At 41.0% G+C, this 25,773-nt stretch overlaps 1 protein-coding gene across 9 annotated transcripts in view; it reads left to right on the top strand.

The window, feature by feature from the left end:
* The window catches only part of DCX (doublecortin), a 365,391-nt gene that overhangs the window by 301,511 nt on the left and 38,107 nt on the right, over window positions 1–25,773 (top strand). For all 9 annotated transcript variants that reach the window (XM_082377384.1, XM_082377385.1, XM_082377386.1 and 6 more), the window contains one exon: window positions 24,622–24,724. In XM_082377384.1, the coding sequence (XP_082233510.1) occupies window positions 24,622–24,724 (103 nt within the window). The remainder of the gene's footprint in view (window positions 1–24,621; window positions 24,725–25,773) is intronic.

Here is a 25,773-nt window from a genome sequence, read left to right as displayed (position 1 = left end):
AAAGAGAATTGACATGGAAGGAGAAAAGGATGAAGGGTGATGCAAAGATGCTGGAAATGGAACAAAGTTGGCATTTTGAACAAACTTTGACTCAAACTTTGATTCTAGAGAATTATTATGAACTGAAGTAGTGATGCTTTCTCCACCTCTTCTCAACTATCCCATTTTATCTCTTCAAACCCTGCTCTTTTCCCGCAATCCTTCTCTTGACCTCTTATCTATTACCCTGAATTCTTGCAAGGCCTTCCTTATATTTCTGCCCATCGACAGCAAAAATAAGATTCTAAGTGAATCCCCAGCCTCTCCCATATGACTCAGGATCCTGATGCAGAAATGAGAAGCAAGCTGAAATCATGAATGCTTTTACCACATCAGCTCCACAGTTGCTACTAACTGGAATAACTCTTATTTATAAAACCCAGAGATTTCCAGGGAGACCATTGCTAATCCTATAAACTCAAGACGTAGATAAAGCAGTTGGCTTGGGTATCACTAATTTCATTTTCATGCTTATGTTTGCCATCATTCATTGAGGGACAAAAACAAGTCAGCTATGATATGGGTAAACCCTGGATTAGCATTGTGTATTGTAGCTGTAAATTTTACTGTAAATGAAATGTACAGATGATTTGAAGTCAGTTATAGAGGAAACAAGAAGCTACGAGTGAACCTTTGCTGGAAAATAACTTGTTTATTTCCTTAGTTGGGTATTTGGGATTGGTTTATTTTTCACATTTTATAAGGAGATAGCTCCCAATAGGCCTGAAGATTGGATTTATAATGACAGTTTAGGAACTTAGGTGAAATTAATAAAACCAAACTTCAAAATGTATAAAAATGAAAGCAAGAGTTTGAAGCCTAGCTATTTTAAAGATACTGACAATTTCCCCTTTTAGAAGCATGAAACTTTTTAGGGCCAAAGAGTAAACCTTATGGAGTCACCCAGTCTCATCTACCATGCAAGGTAAGAACTCTCTTACCAGTGATCTTTGAAACTCTGAACACCTCTGGATCAAGAAACTCATTGCTTTTTATTGTCTTTAAGAAAAAACACACATAATATGTTAGTCCATTATCATTTTTAGGTGATTCAAGCAATCCAAAAGCATACAGAGACTATGTGAAAGTCCTGTTCTCCCCTCTTCCACTCCTCCCTTCTCCCTTCAGAGGTGACCATTGTTAACTGTTCCTTCTAGCCCCTTTTTTATACATTTATATCCGTGGTTCTCAGTCAGGGCGACGTTGCCCCCCAGGGGACATTTGGCAGTGTCTGGGGACATTTTTGGTTGTCGTAGCTGGAGGTAAGATGCTTCTGGCACCTAGTTGATTGAAGCCAGGGATGCCGCTTAACATCCCACAATGCGCAGGACAACTCCTCACAAAACAAGAATGATCTGGCCCCAAATGTCAATAGTGTCAAGGTTGAGAAACCCTGATATATACATAAAGATGGAGGTGGAGATTATAAATATAACTTCTCATCATAAAGAAATAGGATCACAATCTCCATTTTTCTGTGTTCTGCTTTTGCGCCATTTCGAACTCTTCCATGTGAGTACATATATTTCCACCACATTCCTTTTAACAGTTGCATAGTATTCTCTAGTACAGATATATTGTAGTTTATTAAACAGTCCCCTGGTGGTGGATATTTAGGTTGGTTCCAATTTTTGCAATTACATACAATACTGCAATAAGCATCTTTGTACATATATCATCTATTAGGTAGAGTTTTAGAAGGAGAATTACCTAATCAAAGATTATGTGTATTTTCTGTTTTGATAATTCTGACAAATTTCTCTCCCAAAAGGCTTTATAAATGTATATTCCTATCCACAGTGTTTAAGAATGCTGTTTTCTCATACCTTCAGCAACACTTTTATTAATCTTTTAGATTTTTACCAGTCTTATGGGTAAAAAATTATATGTAATTACTGCTGTAATTTGCATTGCTCTGGTACTATCAAGATTGAGTGAACATGACTTTTGGTCATTTAAAATTAATTAGTTAACGGAATAATTACCTGTTTATTTACTTTGCCTATTTTTCTATTGGATTGTTTGTTCTTTTTAAAAATTTTATATGATGTATTTTGGAAGGTAATCCTTTGCTGACTACGTTGCCAATATTTTCTGTCTTATAGCTTGTATTTTAGATTTATTTACTGTCTTTTTTGTAGAAAATTAAAATATTTTAATTTTGGCATAATCAAATTTATTATTCTTTTATCTTATGACTGCTGTGCTTTGGGTCTTGCTGAAGAAGGCCTTCCTTACCCAAAGATGATAAAAAAAATTTTTTTCTATATTTTCTTCAAACATTATTGTTGTTTTTTTCTTCTATGTTCATCTCTTTTATGTGTGTTTTTGGTGTGAGCTGGGGGGAGGGGTCTACCTTTTTTCCAAATAGATAGGCAAGGTCTCAATCAAATTTATGAAATAATTGCTTCTTTCTTTATTGATAAGAAATTTCATCTTAACTATCAATTCATCTATAATCTCTGTTATATGGACTTATTTCTCTCGGTTCCTGGCCTAATATTACCCTGTTTAAAATACTATAGTCTATTTTGATGTCTGATGTTCTAAGTCCCCACTTCTCAGGATTTTTCCTTCCAAATATCATTCGCTATTCTTGTACATTAGAATCAGATTGTCAGTTTTCATAAATGTTCAACTGAGACTTTTATTGGGATTGCTTTGAATTTTATATCTATGTTTAGTGAGATTTGACATTTTTAAAGTATTTTTTAAATGAATATATCTTTATTTTCTTCAATAAAGACTTGTATAGTTTTCACCAAGTAGGTCCAATGCATTTCTTACAGATTTATTCCTAGATATCTTATAATTTTGCTTGCTTTTGTAAATGGAATGCTTTTACTATAACTTTTTTTGTAATTGACTATTTCTGGAGTACAGGAAAACTGTTATTTTTGTATGTTGATCTTATATGTGGCCACCCTGCTGAACTATCTTTCTGGAGCAAATGTTTTTTTAGTTAATTTTCTGGAATTTTCTGAGTAGACAATCATACAGTATGAAAATAGTGGTAATTTTTTCTTTTATTTTGCAAAATTTATACCTCACTTTCTACTCTTATTGTATTCTCATTACTTTGTAAGCCTACATGTTTAAAAGTTGCTTCTTATAAGTCAAAATCTCTTCTGAGTTTTTTTGCCCAGTAGTTTCAGTTCAGTTTTTAAAAGCTAAACAGAGTAAGATAAACCCTTCTTCTACAGGATAACCCTTCAAATATTTGAATATGTTTATCATGCGCCCCACATCTTCAGGTTTCCAAGATAAGCAACTCTGTCATCTTCAATATATATACCTTTCCCACCCAGAGTCATCTTTTTTTAAATGCACTCCATTTTGTAAATGTCCCTCTCAAAACGTGATGTCCAGAGTGGAAGAGAGTTCAGATGTTGTCTGACCATTGCAGAACATACAGCAACTATAGATTACAATGTTAGAGCTAAATGGTTTTAAAATATTTTGTTTGCAGTGGAATCCTTTTATTAATGAACTCTTAGAACCCTAATCCTTAAAACAGTTAAGAGTGAAGTTTCTCTTGTTGAAATGAAAGGAGGGTCAGAGGTTATAGAACCTTTATCATTTCAACTTCCTTTTTGTCCCCCAAGGTAGCCAGCCCAAGGAGAATCCTGAGGATCCGAAGAACATAGTTTGAAAACCATGCATTGAGTCCAACTCCTTTAAATACGATGTGGCCCAGAGATGAGAAATGACTTACTGAGATCACACAGTTACTTAGCAAAACTGACAGAACTAAACTTGGGTCTCAATTTCCATTCCAGAGATCTTTTCACTATGTCATACTATTCCTTACTATTACCCCACCCCACCTTAATGACTCATATTCATCTTGGGATCAACTAAAATCCTAGGGCCACTGTTAATATCCATTTTGTTCCATCTTATACAGTTGAATTTTGGAAATCTGTATTTATTAAATGTATTAAATATACTCTCTCCTAGAACTCAAAGGAGCATTAGAAATCTTTTGTTTTGGCCCATTAGTCCTGCCTTTAAAAAACTTTCTAAATCTTGATTCTGTCATCCAACATCAATCAGTTTCTTTTGGCAGGGCCACTCAAGTAAGACTCTAACTCGTACTGACATTCAACCCCTAGTTCTTTAATTTGCCAACAAATGTATAACCAAGACCTAATTTCAAAAACTTCAGACTTACATTTTTTTTATGGCTCTTCTCCTCCCTTACCTGGAGAATTCCTACTCATCTATTGAGACCCATTTCAATTGTCACCTCCTCTGTGATGTGTTACTGGGTCCACATTCGTCATCCTTGAAGCAGTGTTGACAGGTCCCATTTCTATATAATAGGATTGTAATAACTAACATACTTCCTCTGTTATTTTATGAATTCCTTTAGGGTCTTATGTGTTCTTTGCGTCCCCAGGACCTGAGCCTAGGATGGCAGGTGGACCATGGTGACTACCTACTGAGGAAGACTGTGAGGTTCGGTAGGAACTCAGTGGCAAGAGCATTGTGAGGAGTTAATGATTTCTGCCATGAGCTCAGGAGACAAGTATTTTGCCAACCCTGGCCCAGGGCATAGTCAGTACTCAAAATACGTTTTTAAATGTATTTTTGCACCCGTACCCTGAGATGTCTAGTAACTTTATCAAAAGAAAAATAAGCTGGGCATGGCTTGTGTCAACCCTTGTTTGTGTCTACCGATCATAATTTCTCTTGAGTGTTCACAAACAATATTCTAATAACCCTTTTTAGATATTTTTTCCTGGGTATCAGCATCGAGTTAATTATTGGTTTATATTTTCTGAGATATACTTCTTCCCCTTTTCAAAAAAGTAGGACAACATTTCCTTGTCTTTAGCCTTTTGGCGCCTCTTCCATTTTCCAAGAACTTTCCAGGTGGTGGTGACTCATTTGGAGAAAATGGCCCCTTTCACTCGGACCTTTCAACAGCATTGTTTGTAATGGTCAGGGGCCATGACTAGGAGAGCTGTTTCTTGGAAAAAGTCTATTTGAATTGGGCAAATCAGAGGCTGAAGTCAGGATGGCCAATAAATGTGTTATTGACAGAGGCCTGGCCTAGAAAGACAGCCAAGTCTAGGGAGGCAGTTTTCTCTGAACCATGGCCCAGCAAGCATTTTAGATGGCTCTTCCTGTCTCTCTTCCCTTCCCCTTCTCTTGGCTCCATGTTCTTCTCTTGCTCTAGTTTGTCTCCTCTGAGCTGAATTTGGATGGCTAAAGTGTAACCTCAGCACAAAAATGACCAGAAGAATGCACATCTGCCCTTGAGTTCCGGATGAGGACCTATGTCAGTGACTGTTAGTGACAGAGATAATAAACAAAACAATTTCAAGAAATTGTAGATATTAGATTAATAATAGATACACTTCAGCTGTACATATGTGACAAAGAGAGGATATCAGCTGCGTAGACACACAAAAAATACAGTAAAATGATGATTCATTAGAATACTAAAAGCAACTGAATTTTCTGTGAATCTACCATGTGCCCAGTCCTGTGCTAGACACTGGGAGGATGGAAAGACATGATCCTAAAGATGTTGCAATAATTTTTTAAAATCTTCTACCTTAATAAGAGAATGACATATACCCAAAATCTGGTGTTCGGTCTTATTTTTTTTTTTAAAGCCTTTTCTTTAACAAGATTGGAACCAAAATATGAGTGAATTTTTTAAAAGGCTAACCTTCAATAACCGAAAAATGCAATTCATCTAAACTCTCTGTTCCAACTATGTGTTAATTAAATGACCCTTGATCTACTGTACATGCCAAGAAAATGACATTGCTATGACTGCAGCTTGTCTCCCCACCCAGTGCTGTGGGTTGCTTTGTAGAAGCTGCAGCAAGCCTGGTTTTTATTGGGACTGGGAAATCTCATCATGCAGGTTCAGTCTAGCTCAGGTTCTTGTGCCTTCAGTGTGGATCTTACCACTTATTTGGTAAGAGGTACAGTGAGAAGTGGGCCTTCAGCCCTCCAAGGGGTTGTGTCCTGTTGCTATAAACCATCAAAAGCCTGACTGCTGGTCCCAGCAGCTCACGCAAGGGACAAATGTAAACAGGAGATGCTTTGCTCTCAGTGGAAAGGTTTGATTTGAGCTCCTTCCAGGCGATCACACTGGCTGCCATTTTATACAGTCTATTTCTGTCTTCCTGTACACATCCCTCAATTTGCATTCCTGCTTAAACTTGCCACTAGTCCTGGCTCTCTGTGTGGCGGAATGGATTTGAAGAGGAGGAAAGAAAGGCTTTTTGTGAGGAGGGGGAGAATACAGGACTTTCACTAGCTCTTCCTCCTGGATGTCTTCAGAGAAGCATTTTGTCTCCTGGCCTCCTTGAGGGTTGTCATAGAAGCTCTCATTTAGTACAGACATCAGCCTTACTTCTTTGTGTATTTGACTTTTAGCTGAGTTTGAACCAATTTGGCTCATTAAAAAATGATGATTGGCGTAATGGGAAGATGAATGGCAAGAAGAAGGTGGAAACAGAACTTTAAAGACGGTTTACATGAAGAGAGTGATTCGAAGGGGCCATCAAAAGCCCTCAAATATCTTTCACCAGATCTTAAGGAACGTGAGACGTCCGCTATTAGAGCTTTATTCCTTAGGGTTCAGTTATGGCAATACCTCCAACCCTGGGCGGGATGCAGATTAAGCTATGAACACTCTAGCATGATTTAGCTTATCAGAAATTTGCAGTCAACTGATCGTTTCCCAGCAACCAGTTGGCCTTCCTTGCCAGTACATTTGACTTGGATGATTTCCCCCGTTCTTAAGGGAAACTAATTTAATTGTGTAAGTTCGCAATCTTAACAGGCTCAAAAAGCAATTGGTATGAGTCAAAACTTGGAATGGCTAAGCAGTTTAGATGATTGTATAAACAAGGTCCAAAAGTCAATTTTTCAGGCCATTAAATGTAGGTCAGATGCAAGAAGAGAATTAAATTGTTACAGAAGGGACTCAACCAAGAAATGTCCACCAGACTAGCAGCTCCTTGAGGATGGGAGCTGTGTCTTATTCTTTCTGTATCCCTGACAGTTACCATGGTGGCTGAATTCTCATGAGCATTCAGTGAATGCTATTCAATTAGTAAACAAATTCAGAACAATTTCTTGACTGAAAGATCGATTCTGGAGTGCATTACCAAATAATATTGGGGAGTCCTTTATTGTAGGGATTTTATGAAAGAAGATAGGTACTACTATGCCCAGGATGTGGAAGTAAAGTGTTCTGTAGCGGCAGAGAAAGACGGTGGATTTTCCTTCTAGGCCTTGGGTGCTATGAAATGGTGAAGAGAGTTTGTATTGGGTTCTCTCTCTCTCTCTCTCTCTCCCCCTCTCCCTCTGTGTGTGTGTCTGTGTGTGTCTGTCTCTCTTTCTTTGCCAAAACCTGATTTACTTTACCAGCTTTTCTTTTTTTTTTTAATTGAAGTATATTTGAAAAGATGCAGACCTACTAGAGAATGGGCTTGAGGACATGGGGAGGGGGAAGGGTAAGCTGGGACAAAGTGAGAGAGTGGCATGGACATACATACACTACCAAACGTAAAATAGATAGCTAGTGGGAAGCAGCCGCATAGCACAGGGAGATCAGCTCAGTGCTTTGTGACCACCTAGAGGGGTGGGATAGGGAGGGTGGGAGGGAGGGAGATGCAAGAGGGAAGAGATATGGGGACATATGTATATGTATAACTGATTCACTTTGTTATAAAGCAGAAACTAACACACCATTGTAAAGCAATTATACTCCAATAAAGATGTTAAAAAAAGAAAAAGGGAAAAAAAATTAAATAAACTTTACCAGCTTTTCTTGGCCCACCTCATTTCCCCTTAGGTCATACAGCTTTTGCAAAGTAATTATAATAATTTGCATTCATACAGCACTAGTACTTTTCAACGCATTTTCATACGCACTATCTCTTTTTGTTCTAAATTGGAAAAAACCCCTACTATGAAGCAGTCAGAGTAGTATTAGTTCCATTTTTCAGATGAGGAACCTGAGGTAGAGTATTTGAGTGACTTGCTCATGATCATATAGCAATGTGTGACTGAACCAGAACTAGAAGTCAATCCCAAGTCTCAAAACTCAGGAATGGACGTTTGTTAGGAAAACAGCAGATAGTCCTACTGCCTTCATGGTTATAATCCTCATACTTTTTATATTGTTTCCAATTCCTTCTTTATACTCCATTCTAGGCCTATGAGGCTGACACTTGAGAAATGGCCAAATCAGACATTATCTCAACTGTGGAGTATCAATTTATCCTCAGCTTTTTTTCCCTTCAAATGTGAAGTGCGCACTTAACTAGATTTATAACAACATTGGGCAGGACATCTTTCTGTCTCTGCTTAAGCCAGCTGACACAGAGGTCTTCTGAAATGTATTGCCCCAGAATGCATCTTCTCTTCCTCTTACAGCTTTCTTTGACAATCACAGCAGGAGGACCTCTTGTATTGGCTGATAGTTTATTGAGTCCTTTCCTTCCTGGGGCTGGCAACCTTCTCACACAGATTCAAGAGGCAGCAGATCTAGTGTAATTACCAGTCCAAACCCTATTTGGTGTCCCAGAATGGAATGAGTAAGGCAGTGTTGTACTGAAACCATGGATGAAGCTGGACCTCAGAGCCTGGGATGGATGCCAGGACTGGAAGAGCCAAGGACTTTGCAAAAACCAGAGGTCTAGGCAGGCTGTGAGTCATTAACTAAAAAAGCGGTTAGGAATTAGGAAATAAGCTTCTTACTGGGGTGAAAGCAAGGCCAAGGGTCAAAAACGAAATAGCAATGGACAATAGTAAAACAATAGTAAAAACAATAGTAAAACAATAGTAAAAACAATACTGCCTTAGGAAATGAGATCAAAGTCTGCTTTCGCCCAGAAGCCTGCTAAAATGGAGCTGATTCTAGGGAGTGGCCAGCCTGAGATCCATAGGTGGGAGTAAGAAAGCCATCTTTACGGGTCGGGAGCGGAGAGTGGTGGTCACAGCAAAGGTGCTCTCTTGACAGTCGAGAAATGTCCTAGAGCACGGTTCCTCAACCCTGGTACTATTGACATTTTGGTCCAGAGTTAGCTCTTTGTCGTGTGGCGCTGTTCTGCGCATTGTAGGACATTCAGCAGCATCTCTGGCCTCTACCCACTAGATGTCAGTAGCATCCATCCAAGTTGTCACAACCAAAAATGCTTCCAGATAACGTTCAGTGTCCCTTGGGGAGTTAGGGAGAGGTAAGATGGCCCCGGGGTTGAGAACCACTGCTCTAGAAGCTATGGATTGTGAAAGCTTATTGGTCTCAAGCCTTCTAGGGTCCACAGACTTCTGAATTATTTTCGGAGCAGGAGATCTAGGGTAGCAGGTATAAGCATCTGTTGGGAAGGTAATCCCATCCTTCCCAAATGTTCTTTCACATCTAGTGCCTGGCTCACCTCTCCCATTCGGCACTATTGCGGTTCCTAAGAAGAGTGAACCCTTGGAATTTTCTGGAAATCCTACTTAATTGCAAACGGAAAGGTAGATCTCCTCATGGTTTTCATTCTTGGGACAAATGTGAAAATACTTTTTACTTTTTGCAATTGAGTTCTAAAAGACATGTTAAGTTTCTGTTTCCTTTTTATCTTGAACTTTAATTTCTTCATTTCCATTCCTTTCCTACTTTCATTCAACCATATCCTTCACAATGCAAGTGTATAGCTGATGAGGTGGGGTACCCAGATGCCAGGAACTGGGCCTAAGAACCTCCGCTCTGGGAAATACTTGCAAAGGATATTGTACCTGCTTATCTGTCTTCCACCTCAGCCTCTTTTCTTACCACCTTCCTTAAAAACATGAGGAAGAAGTCTGTGCACTCTTTTTCCTCATTGTTGCTCTTGTGGTGGCTTTTCATGTCTGTCAGAAGTAGGAGTCCTCTGAAGGCCTGTCAGAACAGTTTTGTGGACTGAAACATGATATAGAAAAAGCAACAGGATATAGTGGAAATGGCCTTGGACCAGGAGTCCAAACCCAAGTTCTAGTCTCTTTCCCTCTTTATAGACATTTGATCTTGCAAATCACCTTACCTTGGCTGGACCTCAGTTTCCTCATGTGTAAAATAGAACTACCTGTTTGTCTCCATGGTAACTATATGGTTCAAAAGATACAATGGGGTGAAAGCATCATGAAACATGTAAAAGCTTTTACAAATGCAAAATGATATTAATATTATTGCTTAATTGTAGTCACGCCTCTTCAATTATTCTTACCCAAGTGTCACAATATCCACTGGATAGATGTCATAGTCAAGGCTGTAACAACAGTTCCTTTCTCTTGCCTGCAGTGACAGACCTACTCTCTAGGCCTTCCTCTCCAGATCTACTATCTACTTTCTACCCTATTCCACCCTGCTCTGTGCCCTTGGAGGCTGACCCATATCAACAGGCTACCTTGTCTTCAGGATTCCAGTTGTGTTTGGAAAGGGAAGCACTGGCAGGGAGGAGAGGAGTGAGGTTAGGCTATTTATTCCCTGGTACCCTGCCTGCAAGGATGCTGGACTTCCCTTCACTGAAGGTCACAGCTCCTATCAGGAAGCTCTCTTCGTATAATTTTCATGTTCTCTCCTCCCTCTGGTTTCTGGTATCTGCTACCTCTCCTCTCTCTTTCAGGCGTAAGGGTGGTAATGGACCCCATTATTACTAGTCCTGGGATACTTCAGCATTTCCTATGGTTTCTTTATATACTGCCCATACTTTTGTAATCAGTTGCCTTTGTTAAACTTTACTCAATTTATCTACTCTGAGTATGTCATGTGTTTTTTACTAGCACCCTGACTGATATACCCGCCAAGTCTCTTCCTTTTCTTCTCCCTTGATGTTTCTATTGTAGTAAAATATATACTTGTAAAGGAGGGGACATTATGTAAGGAAATGCAGTAGGTTTATGGCCATTAGTATTCTGTCCAATCATGTTGAGAATTAGCTCCTGAGTCACCACCTCTGAACATCTATAATCAAGCTGTATGTTTCTTATCAATTGGACAGTCCATTCTCTTTGTCCTATCTGCAACCAACCGTTGAGGGACATTTAGAGGCCGTGACTCTCGTGCCTACTGTCTCTCACGAAGTTCGTATCCTTGCTAAATTCCAGCAACCTGGGAGGCAACTGTCTGATGCACACTCCAGTCTCTGGTTTGCTGTAAATCAGTTTGCACCCCTTTGCTTCCTTTGGACTGAGTTTGCAGAGAATGAGCTTACATCCTTTTGCTTCCCTTGGACTGGAGTCTCAGGAAGCCTGGGAAGGGGGGTACAGTTAAGCCTCTGGGATTCCATGACAGCTGCCAGCATTCTGGCCCTGGTGTCTCTGCTTATTAACCGTGTCCAACCTGGAATGTTTTGTAGACTGTCAGAACTAGAAGATACCTCAGAAATCAACTAGTTCAGAGGTTCTAAACTTAAGATCTATCGATGGGCTTTAGGGAAATCCTTAAACTCCCTATATTATATGCAAAAGTAACTATCTGTGTGCACATATGCATTTTTTTTTCTGGGAAGAAAATCCATAGCTTTCATCAAATTCTCAAAAGGGCTTGTAACAGAAAAGAGACCTAGACCTCAGATGGCTCTAGAACAGCATCCACACCTTACAGCAGAGGAAACTGAGGCCCAGAGAGAAAGCAACTTACTTATCCAAGATTTCACAGTAAGTCAATGGCAGGGTTTAACCTAGAACCAAGGTAGAGGTGAACTCCCCCCGTTTTTTAAAACAAACCTCTCCTTCCTCTACTGAATTCCAAAGCCATACTCCCACTATACTTTGTGCACAGTAGATACCAGATAACTGTTAAATGCAATTGATAACGGCATTGGGCCCTAGAAGCACACTTGCTTCTTTTAACTGACCCTACCAAACAGAATCTGGAGCTGCGTGGGGCTCAGGGCCAACCATAGAGCTTAGTGGTGCCAAGGGAGCAGGCAGGGTTTTTCCACCCCAGTTCTCTCTGATGAATGGAGTTCTGTCTCGTCCCTGTTTCTCTGAGCCAACGTGTCCCCAGGGCCCTGTGGAGGGGCAGGTGTCGGTCCCGGGCATGGACTCAGCAGCCCAACTCCAGCGCCTCTGCAGCTGTTCTCATCCCTGTGAGGCCCCCAGTGGGAGCTAACACAGAGACTCTTGGAAAATGGCAAAGAAAAGCTAAGGAAAAAACACCCTGGAGCACTGAGGGGTTGCCAGGCTTCCAGGGGAGCTGGCACAGCCTTGCTCAGGTTATTAAATCACACTAGCTCCTGGTAAAATAGGGTAAAAAGTCTTATTCCTTCCCATCTTCCCTTCTATGGCCCTCTTTCCCAGGTCACAGGTATTTTCATACTACCCAGAGTCCCCTACTGTATTTCCTTACCTCGGTCTCCCCATGTAGGAAATGAGTACCTTTGCTGTATAGCTTAGGTACCCAGTGTGGCAGAATAAAAGCAGTCTGGAATTCCAGTATCAGCTCTGTAACTAACTAGCAATGTGATCTTGTACAAGTCACTTAATCTTGATGAGCTTTCATGCTTCATTAATAAAACATGGGGCTAATGAACCAAATGACGTAATGGAGGTGAGATCACTTGACAAAGGCAACACAACAAAAGCTATGTGGGGTTATTATGTCCTTTCACCACTCAAAGAAAAATTATTTTAAAAGTTGAAAAGAATAACCTTGAGGGACAATGGCTCAGCTGAGATCTGGCTGCCTAGATTTCAGTCTAACTGGGTTTTCTGGGGGAAATTCTAGAATGAAGTGGGAAGAAAAGTCACCACTGGCTTTGAGTCTAAGACCAGTGGAAGGAATCAGTTGACAGAAATGTGATTTATTCCTGCAGTTTCACATGATACTTTATTTCCTAGAAACCTATGAGAAGAGCTTCTAAGGACTAGTCACTCTTCACCAGAAAAAGAAGAAGAGAGATCCAATCAGATCTAGTGCTGGAGATCAGAGGGAATCAGCCTCAACATGACTTGCCATAGGAATAAACTAGCTTGCAGAGGGGCAGAGAATTTCCAGAGGGTGGCGCAAGATAGTGGGAAGAGAATATCAGTCCCTCCCTGCACAATCAGCCAGTCAACACTGTTTCCTAAGGTACCATGAGGCAAATCACGGTCAGTGCCTTCAAGAAATGCATGCCTTGATGGATGAAAGAGAGAGAAAGGGCAAAACCCATAGGGTAATTTACGTGCTTAAAGAAATGGTCTTTAGTTGGGGAGGGGGTGGACGTGTTTTTCAATGCATATAATTAGAAAACAAATAGATCTAGAATTTAGTAAACAAGTCAATCTTTATCTCTTAGGACTTTCTCTAATATGTGGTGCAGTAGACAATGATCACTAGTGGTCTAGAATAATCTTATTATACTGTAATATCCTTAATTATGAAACAGTTTTAATTATTATGGTTCTTAGACTCTTCCTACTCTTGTTATTACTGGTGATAATAATATTTTTTAAATATTTGACTTTTTAGACTTAGACTTAGTGGAGATACAATGGTGAACAAAACAAATGAGGGTTCTACTCTCTTGGATCTTATATGGTGGTGGTGGTGGTTCTAGCTTAGATTGGGAGATAAGGAAGACCTCACTGAATAGGTGAAATTTGACTTCTGCTTCTGCAATATGGCAGACTAAGTCTTCTGAAAAGTCTTCCCGCTACAATACAGCTATATCCTGGATAAATTATAGCAAAATTTTTCTTTACATTTCCCTTTTTTAAACAGCTTTATTGATATATTGATATAATCCACATAATATAAGTTCATCCATTTAGAGTATAATTCAATGGTTTTGGGTATATTACATTATTAATATTTTTAATTATGGTAAAATATACATTACAAAAAATTTGTCATTTTAACCATTTCATGTGTGCAATTCAGTGGCATTAATTACCTTCGCAATGTTGTTCAACCATCGCTACTACCCAGTTCAAGAATTTTTTCATCGCCCTACATAGAGACTCTGTAATCTTTAAGCAGTAACTCCCCAATCCCCTTTCTCCTAGACTCTGGTAACCTCTAGTCTACTTTGTGTCTCAATGATGTTGTCTATTCTAGATACCTCACATAAGTAGAATCCTACAATATTTGTCCTTTTGTGTCTAGTTGATTTCATTTAGCATAATGTTTTCAAGGTCCAATTTGCATGTATCAACTGCATTCTTTTTGTGGTTGAATTGTATGAATACATTAATACAATGTGACTCGTATGTATATACCACATTTTGTTTATACATTCATCTGTTGGTGGATACTTGGATTGTTTCTACCTTTTGGCTATTGCAAATAATGCCGTAATGGACATTGCATACAGGTATCTATTTGAGTCACTACTTTCAATTTTTTGGTATATATACCTAGAAGTAGAATTGCTGGGTCTTTAGGTGTGATATTGTGATTTATAATAAGAAATATATATTTGGTCTTTGTCCCTATTTCTGGCAAAAGAACTCCAAAAACCCTTGGAATTTTCTAAGTGATGAGAGCTATAAAGGTGTTTCTATTATGTCAATGAAGTAACTTTTGGAAAGCACCTGAGGATGGGGGCTGGTTGCCAGGAGAATCAACCATGTGATTAAAGGGTTAGAATTTTCAGTCCCACACCCAGACCTCTTGGGAGGGGAGAGGGGCTGGAGATTGAATGGATCGCCAATGGCCAATGATTTAATTAATCATGCCTATATAATCAAACTTCCATGAAAACCCAAAGGAGAGCGTTTGGAGAGCTCCCAGGTTGGTGAACACGTGGAGAGCAAGGGAGATTGACTCAGAGAAAGCATGGACACTCCGTGCCCTTTCCCCATACCTTGCCCTAAGCATCTCTTCCATCTAGCTGTTCCTGAGTTATATCCTTTTATAATAAACCAGTAATCTAGTGAGTAAATGGTTTTCTTGAGTTCTGTGAGCCACTCTAGCAAGTTAATCAAACTTAAGGAAGCGGTCTTGGGAGCCTCTGATTTATAACAGTCAGAAGTACAGGTGAGAACCTGGACTTGTGATTGGCATCTGAAATGGAGGAGCTGGGGGCAGTCTTGTGGGACTGAGCCCTTAACCTGTGGGATCTGACACTATGTCTGGGTAGATAGTGTCAGACTTGAATTGTAGGACATCCAGCTGGTGTCCAAGAATTGTTTGTTGGTGTGGGGAACCTCCCCATGAACACACACACACACACACACTGGAATTGACGACTGGTGTCAATGAAGTGGGATTTGCTAGAACAGCCCTGGCTCACAGAAACTTGTGGTTTGGAAGAGAAAGGATGAAAGGACAGGAGAATGATGAACCTTTGATTCCTGTGTGGCCACGTGGTCACCCACAGTACAAAGCAGCAGCTATGCTGCAATCACTTCCTAAAGGTAAAAGTTACCAGTGGAATTTAGTGATGGCTCCAACTCCTGGGGAGTTAATTCACTGGATGCATAAGGAAATGTAAACTGATAAGAGCGAGGCAAAATATTCACTCCCTTGGGTATTGTGATCTATAATAGATAAACTAAAAGAGAATAGTGTGTCCGATTTTGATGCTAGACCAAAAGCAGATTTCAGTGACTCAGAACTTCAGCTGCCTCCCCCCACCCCCTGCCAAGGTAAAAATTGTGCAGGGACAACACAAAGTACCTCTAAGACCTCTGGTTACCAAGAAGTTAGCATGGGGAGAGGGCAAAAGCAAGAAACTACTGAAACCAGGGAGTGTGGTATGAAGGAGTTGTTTCATTTTGTGAATCAGTATCATCAGCTTCCTGGAGAACCTTTACCAAAATGGATTGTGAGAGTGACTACTTTAGAAGCTGTGTCTTTGTCTTTGGTTTTGGTGGAAGAACATGTTTGGGTTGATGCAGGCCCCACAGGTCACTATGAAACAATCACAGATGGCTATATGTGATCCAGACACAAAGCAGCTTATTCCCGAGGGAGCAGCCAGCATGGTGGGCTGGATAAACGCCGCTGTAAGGTCTGTTTACCCTGAAAAGAGGGGCTGTCTGTCTCCCCTTATGAATGTCAAGTAGAACACCCCAAATGAAGCAGCTGATGCTTGTATGCAAGCCACGTAGTACTGGCTTTGTGATGACCGGAATATTCACCCGGCTGAATATACCTGTTATCCAGGGCACTTGCACATGGGCACCCCTTATAATCTTAATGTTGGAAAACATAAAAAACAGTTCTGGAAGCGTTATGGAATTTGCTGCCTCAGCTTCCCCTCAGGGGTCTTACAGATGCTAATAAAAACATTAGGTTAATTAACAAGGGAATTAGGAGGGGCTGAGGGGAGAGTCACGGGACTCTTCCCAACAAGGTGGAAATGTTGAAATGGTTATGAGAAATAAGGTGAATAAAGCAAATATCGATAGGAGTGAAACAAAGAGTAAACGGAGACGGAAGAGTTGTCCCAGCAAGGTGGAAATCTTTAGATGGTTATTAAGAAATGGGGTTAGGGCTTCCCTGGTGGCGCAGTGGTTGAGAATCTGCCTGCCGATGCAGGGGACACGGGTTCGAGCCCTGGTCCGGGAAGATCCCACATGCCGCGGAGCAACTAGGCCCGTGAGCCACAACTACTGAGCCTGCGCGTCTGGAGCCCGTGCTCCTCAACAAGAGAGGCCGCGATAGTGAGAGGCCCGCGCACCGCGATGAAGAGTGGCCCCCACTCGCCACAACTAGAGAAAGCCCTCGCACAGAAACGAAGACCCAACACACCCAAAAAAAAAATCAATCAATTAATAAATAAATTTATTAAAAAAAAAAAAAAGAAGTGGGGTTAGACATTGATGGGGTCAAAGCGGCCTCCTGTTGGTTCCCCAGCATTAGAGGATCCCAAACAAGTCTGCTCTGTTTACTCCAATTGGAAGAAATTTAACCTCTGATCTATAGCCAGTTGGTCAGAAGTCCAGGTAACAACAACCTAGGCTTGTGACTGATCTCTAAAGGGTGGGGGGCAGTCTTGTAGGACTGAACCCATAACCCATGGAATCTGATGCTATCTCCAGGTAGATAGATAGTGTCAGAATTCAGTGGAATTGTAGGACACCCTGCTGGTATCCAAGCTTTGCTTATTAGAGGTGTGGAGAAACCACTTCACACACACACACACCCTCACATGTTAAAATTGGGTCCAGGGACCCAGTTATACGTAATTCTGTGTTTAGTGTTTTGAGGAACCTGCAACAAACATTTTAAAATGTTTTTCTAAGCTTCCGGAAAAGAAAGGCAGGAGAAAGAGGGACCAGAAGTTGAAACTAGAGCAGCAGGCAGTATGTAAAGGCCTGAGCTTCCCTGAGGGCAAAACCCATAATCGGAGCCCGGTGCTTTGGATATTATCAGAAGTGCAGGACATGCAAGTGCCAACTAAAGAATGTCACTCATCATCTGGCTCTACAAGGATTGAGTCATTAGCTACTTCAGTCGCTGACCTTCAACCCACCCTGAAAGGAGTTCATGATGGAGATCAAGAATGAGGTACTCAGTGCTCTGGGAAAACTGGCAGAACAGGCCTTCAGATAGATATTTTCAGGAGAAGTTTTTTTTTATGAAACTGGATTCTTGCATCTTTCTATACTTAGAAAAGCACTAAAACCATTAACTAAGGTATCTGTTCCTCGTGACTATCAGCAACCTTCTACCGAGATGTGTGCTTAGTTGCACGTACCTCCTTCACCAAAATCACATATATACTAACCCCCCCACCCCTTACCTCTTGAAAACAATTTCTCAGAGCTGTGTGAGAGGCTGTCTCCTGGGCTATAGTCCTCAGTAAGATACTGAATAAACTTGACTCAAGCTTTTTATGTTGTGCAGGGTTTTGGGGTTTTTTTTTTTTTCAGTTGACACAAGGTCCTTGAAAAGTGAGGGACCTGAAGCTGCAACCTCCGCATTAAGCCAGGACCCTTAAAAGGGGATATACCAAAAACCTACCTGTAAACTTGTTTGTCTCTGTCATGACTCCAGGTAGGAAACAAAATAAACAAGAGTACTACTGTTACTGCTGCTGTGGCTGGTGCTAGCCAAGTATCCTCTTGAGAATTTGCAGCCCAAAGCTTGCTCTGACACAGGTCTGGAATTCAGATTCATACTACTCATGTCACAAGGGAAACCATAGCTGAAAAAAGGTGCTGCCCCCATATTGTTAGTGAACCCTGGCACCTGGCAGAAACAAATTCATGTCTTTTTCAGAGAAAAGCATCCCCAACCTAGACCCCTGAGGATTCCCAAAGATTTAATTTAATCAAATATGAGCTCATAATTTTAAAAATTATCAAACACAAAAGGAAACCAGTCACCATGAGGGAGAGTTAGCAGGAACAACAGATTTGGATTCTCAAGGACATAAGATATTACAACGATCAGATAAGGACCTAAAATAATATGGATTATTTAAATAAACAAAACATGTAACCAAAATGGGATAAGAAAAAGAGACTATCAGCTATGACCAGGCAAATTTGAGTAAAACAATGAAATAGAATTTCTAAAAGTCAAAATTATTATCATTGAAATTCGAAGCTCTTTGAGTGGGTTAAACAGCAAATTAAATACATCTGAAGAAAGAAAGAGCAAAGTGGCAGATTTGAAGATATTTTCCAGAATGTAGCCCTAAGAGATAAGAAGATGGAAAATATGAAAGTGAGACTGAGATATGGAAGATAGAGTGGGAAGGTCAAACATGTTCCTAATTTTCAAATGACCCCAGAGAAATGGTGTAACGAGAAATGGTGATCAAATAGACTGGTAAATATATGTGTAGATAAACTTAAATAATATTAACTATATAAAATAATTAAAATAATAATGACTAATTTGTGGGGTTAAAGAAAAGATCTGAAATTCTAAGCAACAATGGCATGTAAATTGAGGGTTGCTCAGACTTAAATACGGTATGTGGTACTTTATTTTATTTTTGTTGCTGTTGTTGTTTTGGGGTTTTTGTTTTTGGCCACGCCGTGCAGCTTACGGGATCTTAGTTTCCTGACCAGGAATTGAACCTGGGTCCCCAGCAGTGGAGGCACGGAGTTCTAACCACTGGACCACCAGGGACGTCCCCCAGTATGTGGTGAAGATTTGATGGGGAAGACGCAGCTCTAGGCCTGTGACTCTGGGAAGAGTACTTTCTATGTAGAGGGAGCTGCAAGAGTGAGGCTGTGAAGCACGAAAGATCTTGATGTGTTTGAGAAGCAGGAAGAAGGCCAGTGTGACTGGAGCTAGGTAGCATATGTGGCACAAGAGATTGGGTAATATACAGCCAAGACAGAAAGTGGATTTTATTCTGCCTCTGGTGACAATGGGCAAGATAAAATGTGACTTCTAGTGAAAAAATGACTCCCAGATTTCTGGTTTGGGCAGCTGGCGGAATTGTGGTACCAGTGACTGAGATGAGGAAAGCTGGAGGGAAGTGGGATTTGGAGAGGGAGCGGTAAGAATTCGGTTTGGGGCATATTAAATCTGGGATGCCTGTCAGATAACCAAACGGAGCTGCCAAGCAGGTAGTTGAATATAGGAGTCTAGAGATAAACATTGTCTCCGCTCACCACGCCAACCCTGCGCCAGCCTGTGACTGGAGCCCATCCAGGGCAGGCAGGCAGGAAATGTTCCAGAATGAGAGTGGCAGTAACTTTTAGAAAAAGCCTCATCCGTAATGTTTACTGAATCTTTCATTAACTCATTTTGCAAAGCTTGCCAGCCACACTATGGGCAGGGCACACTGTTGGCAAGACGGGGAAATCAGTGTGGTTTGTCTTCCTTGCCACAGAGTTCCCTCTTCTGCGCCCCTGGGGCCACTCCTCTCCCCATAGACACTCTCTGCCCTTTCCTTCACCCTGAATTCCACCAGTAGACAACTGTATGTTTTGTCTGTGCAGAAGGCTGGCAGATGGGTCCGGGCAGTTGTGCTATAGAGAGTTAGAATCTCTGTGACTATAGTCAATAAGATGCAGTTCTTCTTCCAGGGCTATTAAGAAAAAGCAAGTTCCTGCTTCTTTTCCTTTATTTGTGCAATTACCTGGAATCCCTTTTACTCCTGTCTCCATCAACCTATATCCCACACGCCCTTCAAGAGTCAGACTTTGTATCATCTTCACTGTGCAGCCTTCCCCACTTCTCATGATTAGAATTCTTCTCTTTGTCACCTGTGCTCCTCTTGCTTTTTGTGCCTCTGTAATGGTGCTAAAAACAGTATGCCTTGTATTCCAATTATTTGTGAGGTTCTGACTCCTTCTTATGCTGTCAACTCGGAAGACAGGGGCCTTTTTCTGTACATTTCTGTATCTCTCACATAGTTCCTTTGCCATAGCAAGTGTTTTATGAGTGAATATTAGTGGAATTGAACTTTCAATGAAAATATTTTGCACGTTGGAGGTGAGTCTCATAGATATACGAGCAAGACCTTACTTACATTTCTTTCTGAACAGTTAGATAGTGAAATGTAGAATCTACCAGCAGCAGACACGTATGAGAACTCACTGCCAGCATCTGTAATATGTGGATGGAGAATCTAATCAAGCTTAAATCAAATCACAGAGTGAATTTGCCATTTGCAGCTAATGGACTGCCACACACAGTGATCTGTTGTCTCTGTTTCCCCATTTGTACTTCGGCATTTAAGCCACTGTATGGTCCATATAATCTATTGTTCGCGCTAATGCATAACCAAGCTAGCTTCCCTTCCCCCAACTCATGCTGTTTTTTTTTTTAAAGGAAGAACATTGAGTAAATGGTTCAGTGTTCACGTGAGTTGATTGACTTTATTGATTTTGTGCTGGCAGTTGATTAATTACAAAGACGGGTGTCACGCTTTTGTGTTCTCTCCTCTGACTTAAATACCCAAGTGTGTTTCAAACAAAAGCTGATGTCAGCAAGACCCTTGATCTCTGAGGATGCTGTAAGTGGTATCATAATGATTATTATTTTTATCACTTTCGTTGCCACCTCATGACAGAAATTTTACCACAAAAAAATGGTTTGCAAAATTATATATTTGCAACGTAACCTAAGGTGGATTTTGTATCATGTTAACTGAATGGAATTTTAAAAAGCAGATGTGAGTGTGAGTTTCATTTGGAAAGTATGTCTTACCCTCCATTCGTCTCTTTCTTTTCCTTCTTCCTCTTTCTTCCTTTCCTCCTCCTTCCCCTCTTCCTTGTCCTCCTTCTCTACTGCATACTCAGTTACCAGTTACGGTAATGAATAGGAGTTTTCTCATCCATAGATTTAAAATGTGATCCATAAAGATGTTATCTTTTTTGAGTCCAATAAAATGTTCTAATGCGTATCAGGCATTGATGAGGACAAAAGGTGACTCTCCTGCCTAAGCTGTGTACAAGCCTTTGAAATCAGGGATTAGGAAGGCACGTTCTCTCAGGCAATTGAGTTGTTTTGTCCCGAATTGAATCAGGACACCTGAGTGCTAGTCTCAACTGTGCCATGATCCATCTGTGTATCCTTCAGCCACTTTGACATTCTGTGTTTTGGGTTCCTCATATTTAAGATGGAGGGCTTTCTATTTTCCCAGCTCTGTAACAAAGCAGGGGAGGGCTGCTGTGTCTCAGTATCCAAGGCATTTGGGAAAGCTGGGTATCCACATGCACAATATGAATTTGTCTACATTTGGGAACCAGTAAAATGTGGGGTGGGATCACACAAGAAACCTGATGCTGAACAGCTGGATTGCAAAATGAATGTGTTTGAAGCCAGCCACACCACTGTGAATTTGTCAGAAGCATAGGGGCTTTGCCTTTCTTAGAAGCTCCCCAGAGAAGGGGTTATCCAAAGGCTTTTCCCAAAGCCTGGGCGGGGGCAGAGAGGCTTGGAGTTGGAGGAGGGTGGGTCACTGTAACAGCAACCCCCAGAGCAGTCTGTGAAGGCTTTGTTGTCCTACAATAGGATAGCATGGCATGTCACTGCGATGGCTGCTTTTGAGGTTTCGGTTTTTCTTCTTGGGAAGTGATTTCCACAAATACCTCCAAAATGAATGGTCTGGTACCTCTGGGGGAAGAGTTGCTGTTTGAAGTATTTACTAAATTCCTTTTATGACCAGTAGTTGGTTGAGGTTTTCTATTTCTTTTTGAGCTAATTTCTTTATGTATGTTTTCCTTTAAAAAATGATCCATTTCATCTGTTTTCAAACTAATTGTCATAGTTATGCAAATAATAACTTCTGAATTCACAGTCATTGCTCCTTTCTTGTTCCTAAATTTATATATTTGTGTTACCTTTCAAAACCTTTGAATGCTAGGTCCTATTGTCTGCCACTATTGATTTCTTCCTTCTTGTTTCTACTTTTCTGCCTTTGTATAGCCTTACAAAGCCTCCTTCTTATTTTCTTTACATTCAGTTGAGGCAAAAACAGCCCTGGCTAAATTCTCACTATGCGATTAAGTGCTCTACCAGGAACCACGGGAAGATATATAGGGAGCGATAAACTTGGTCTTTACATTCAGGAGAGCTGTGATTTAATGGGAAGGACTAGGTGAATATTCATGAAAATACAGGCGGGTTTTGAAACAGTGCTAAATGCTAGAGACCACTAGTGGAGGGATGCCCAAGGGAGGGGCTTCCCTCACTCATGACCAAAACTAAATGAAGCTAGTCAGAGTCAGGGGCAACCTCAAACACAGAGCATGGCAGAGATCTTCAGGGTCAAGAGGTGGCAAGGGATAAACAACTCAGAGGCACACAACGTATCATAGTTAGGGGCTCCAAATTGTATTGGTCCAAGATGTCAGTGGGCATCTGCAGAAGGGTTCAAAGCCATGTATGTAGCCTCTATCGTTGGATCCACTACCAGGGCAATATGCAGGCTGCTTACTGAACTAACATGCCAGTTAGTGACTGGGTCACTTGGAGGTGGTACTAAATAGCTCCCAAGGCAACTGCAGATACTCCTAGCACTCATGACATGATATTGAAATGTTCTGTTTCAGTGTATCTCATTCCATCAGATTATGAGCTCCATGAAGTCATGGCCTGAGTCTTACTCATCTTTGTCTCCCCAGTGCCTGAACCATATGTAAGTGCTTTGTACTACTGAGTGGCTAAAAGCACAGGCTTTGGCGTCACATCGATCTGCGCTTATTTGGCTTCATCGCTTTCCACCTGAGTAATTTACTTATTGTCTCTGGACCTCAGTTTTCTCATCTGTAAAATAGTGATGATAATAATGCCAACTTCTAGGAATTGTTGTGAGAGTAAAATGGGATGACAGATTTGGAAGTACTTAGCAGAGTGCCTGTTCAGAGTAAGCATTCAATTAGTGGTGGCTCTCTTTGTTATTACATGATTGTGGAATGAATGGGTGAGGACGAGTGGGCTGAAGAAGGATGGTGGCCTATTTGATGAGGTCAGGACCCAGGGCTGGGAAGAGGCTTAATAGGGGTGAACCCAGCAGCCCTCCAAGTCTCCCTCTCTTCCCTTGGCATCCTTTGGGTGATTGGGAAGCTGAGACAATGTGGATAATGTTTAAGCATTTCTTGCTTTGTGTAAGGCTTGCAATCATCTTGGCTGGGGGAACAGGGATTGAATAGACCCTGGGTGGGTGATGATGTTATTAATACAAACATTTTTCAAATGTAACATATTGATCTCTGCACCCAGCAAGCAGTTGTTAGTTTGTGAGCACGGTGCCTTTGGAAAGTCATTACTAGCAGCTTGAATGGGTAGCTTAGAACAATTAGAAGCTTTGAACACTTTCAAGCTAAGGATTGGGATAAGAATGTTTTGACTCTATGGTTTCTCCTGGGCTTTCCCTGGTGTGCTGGACTAATTATCAAATGTAATTAGGAAAGCTGAGAAGTGGGGAGACTGCAGGGAGCAGCATACTTTCCCAGGGACCCTCATTTCTTTGTGCAGAAAAGGAGTTGGGGAGGACTGTCTCTCTGTTGTGGAGAAGCCGCAATGCATAGGGCGATAGAGGGCGGGAAGGGTCCTGGGAACACGACTTTTCCAGCAGACCCTCAAGCCTACAGGGACCCATTGCTCTTGATTAAATTTTAAGTGGTTAGGACGGTTTTCCCCTCCTTTTTTTTTCAGAGAGGAATGGTATTCTGGGCTGCTACCAGGTGCTCAGTTCACTTTTAGCAAAAAGTCCAATTTTTGTGGGTCCAAAGCGGTTAAAAACCGGTGTCCTTCTTTCAAAACTCATGAAGATAGAGAGAGGGACTTCCACATCTCGGTCAGCCAGAATCTGTCCATCTCAGGTTACAGAAGGTCTTTCTCATCTTCCTTGGCCTACACCCCTACCCCCAGACTTGGGCTAACAGCACTCTTGTCTTTGAGGATCTGAGGAAAGGTGACATTTGTAGGGTCATCTACTTGCTGACTTTTATTCAGAGGGGAACATTCCATTTGGACATGGACTTGAAGTTACTCTTGGTGAAATGGAAACAAGATACCACACATGCAACATGGAAAGAAAATGGCACTCAGTATATCTTTACTCACGAGGGGCTGTGGTGCAGACTCTGAGCCTGGTATTTTGAGAAAGAGGAGATCCCTGAGGGCTAAAATGATGGCCCAGATGTGAAACTTTTTTCCCGTGCAAACATGGCATGAAGTTCATTGTCACAAGACCATCAAATATCAATTCAATGTTTCCGCTTTCTCTGTAGGTAACCTGTCTCCATGATTTCTTTGGTGATGACGATGTGTTTATTGCCTGCGGTCCTGAAAAATTTCGTTATGCTCAGGATGACTTTTCTCTGGATGAAAATGGTAAGGACAACCACTGAATTTTATTGTTCCATTGTTCTCGCTCCTTCTATCCCTTAGGATTTCCATGGGCTTATATGGCCTGGAAAACATCCATGCATGGTCCCTTTCTCTTGTATAGTTGGATACATGAGTCTCTAAGTGAAAGTTGATTGCATATCTCAGATGTTTGGCCTCCAGACTCAATAAGACTCACTACCTGCCCCAATAGTGGCCATATTTCTTGAACCATATATTATGTCACATGGGCTGACAGGCTCAATCAGACCACGGGAAGGAACATTTGGATTCAGAACTTGAATATTGTATGCATATGTTTTTTTTTTTTTCTGGTCAACATCCTCCAGCTCTTTGGCCCATGTTGATGGTTCCATTTTAGAAATATTTTCCATTGTGTTGTTAGTGTCAAACATTTTCCCTCTTCCCACCTTCTGGCTTGTTGCCCCATTCCCCCTGATTTGTGGCTCAAGATTCCAGAAGATTGTTAAGTTCAGGAAGGAGGTGAGCATCTGCCCATCTCCCTTTGCTTGAGTCCAAGCTCCACGTGTAAGTTCACGGTGAATTAGCTCACACAGCCACAGGACTAGGGTATGATCCCAATGGAAAGACACAGTCAAAACATATTTCCCAATAACGACGAATAAAGTGTGGGGAAAAAACAAATCAAGTTGTACTAATATAGAGTCTGCAAACAACTCAAGTGACAAGGACCCTGAAAGAGGTGGCATTTCTGCTGTGTTCACTTTGAGAAGAGGCAAATGACCATAAAATAGCGAAACAAATCTCAGGCTGTGTCCAGTTTGTTGTATCTTCTACATCTTCAGCTCTGGACAGTGATCACTAAAGTTTATCCATCAAAACAAGAAGTAAAACAAACAAAAATGAGCTTTCTGCTTACCTCAGTTTCCTGAAAAACTTAATTTACCGGAAAAGATCTAATCTTTCTGAGTGACTGATATTTTCAATGTATCTGTAAGTAGAAGGTGACAAGGAGGTGTCCAATGAAGAGACAACCCTGTGCCTAGCTGTTTGGTTCCACTTTGAGCATGATC

The sequence above is a fragment of the Balaenoptera borealis genome (assembly GCF_965194805.1).
Source record: "Balaenoptera borealis genome assembly, chromosome: X".
NCBI lineage: Eukaryota > Metazoa > Chordata > Mammalia > Artiodactyla > Balaenopteridae > Balaenoptera > Balaenoptera borealis.
Note: the sequence above shows the minus strand (reverse complement) of the source record. Positions and strands in the feature narration are given on the sequence as shown.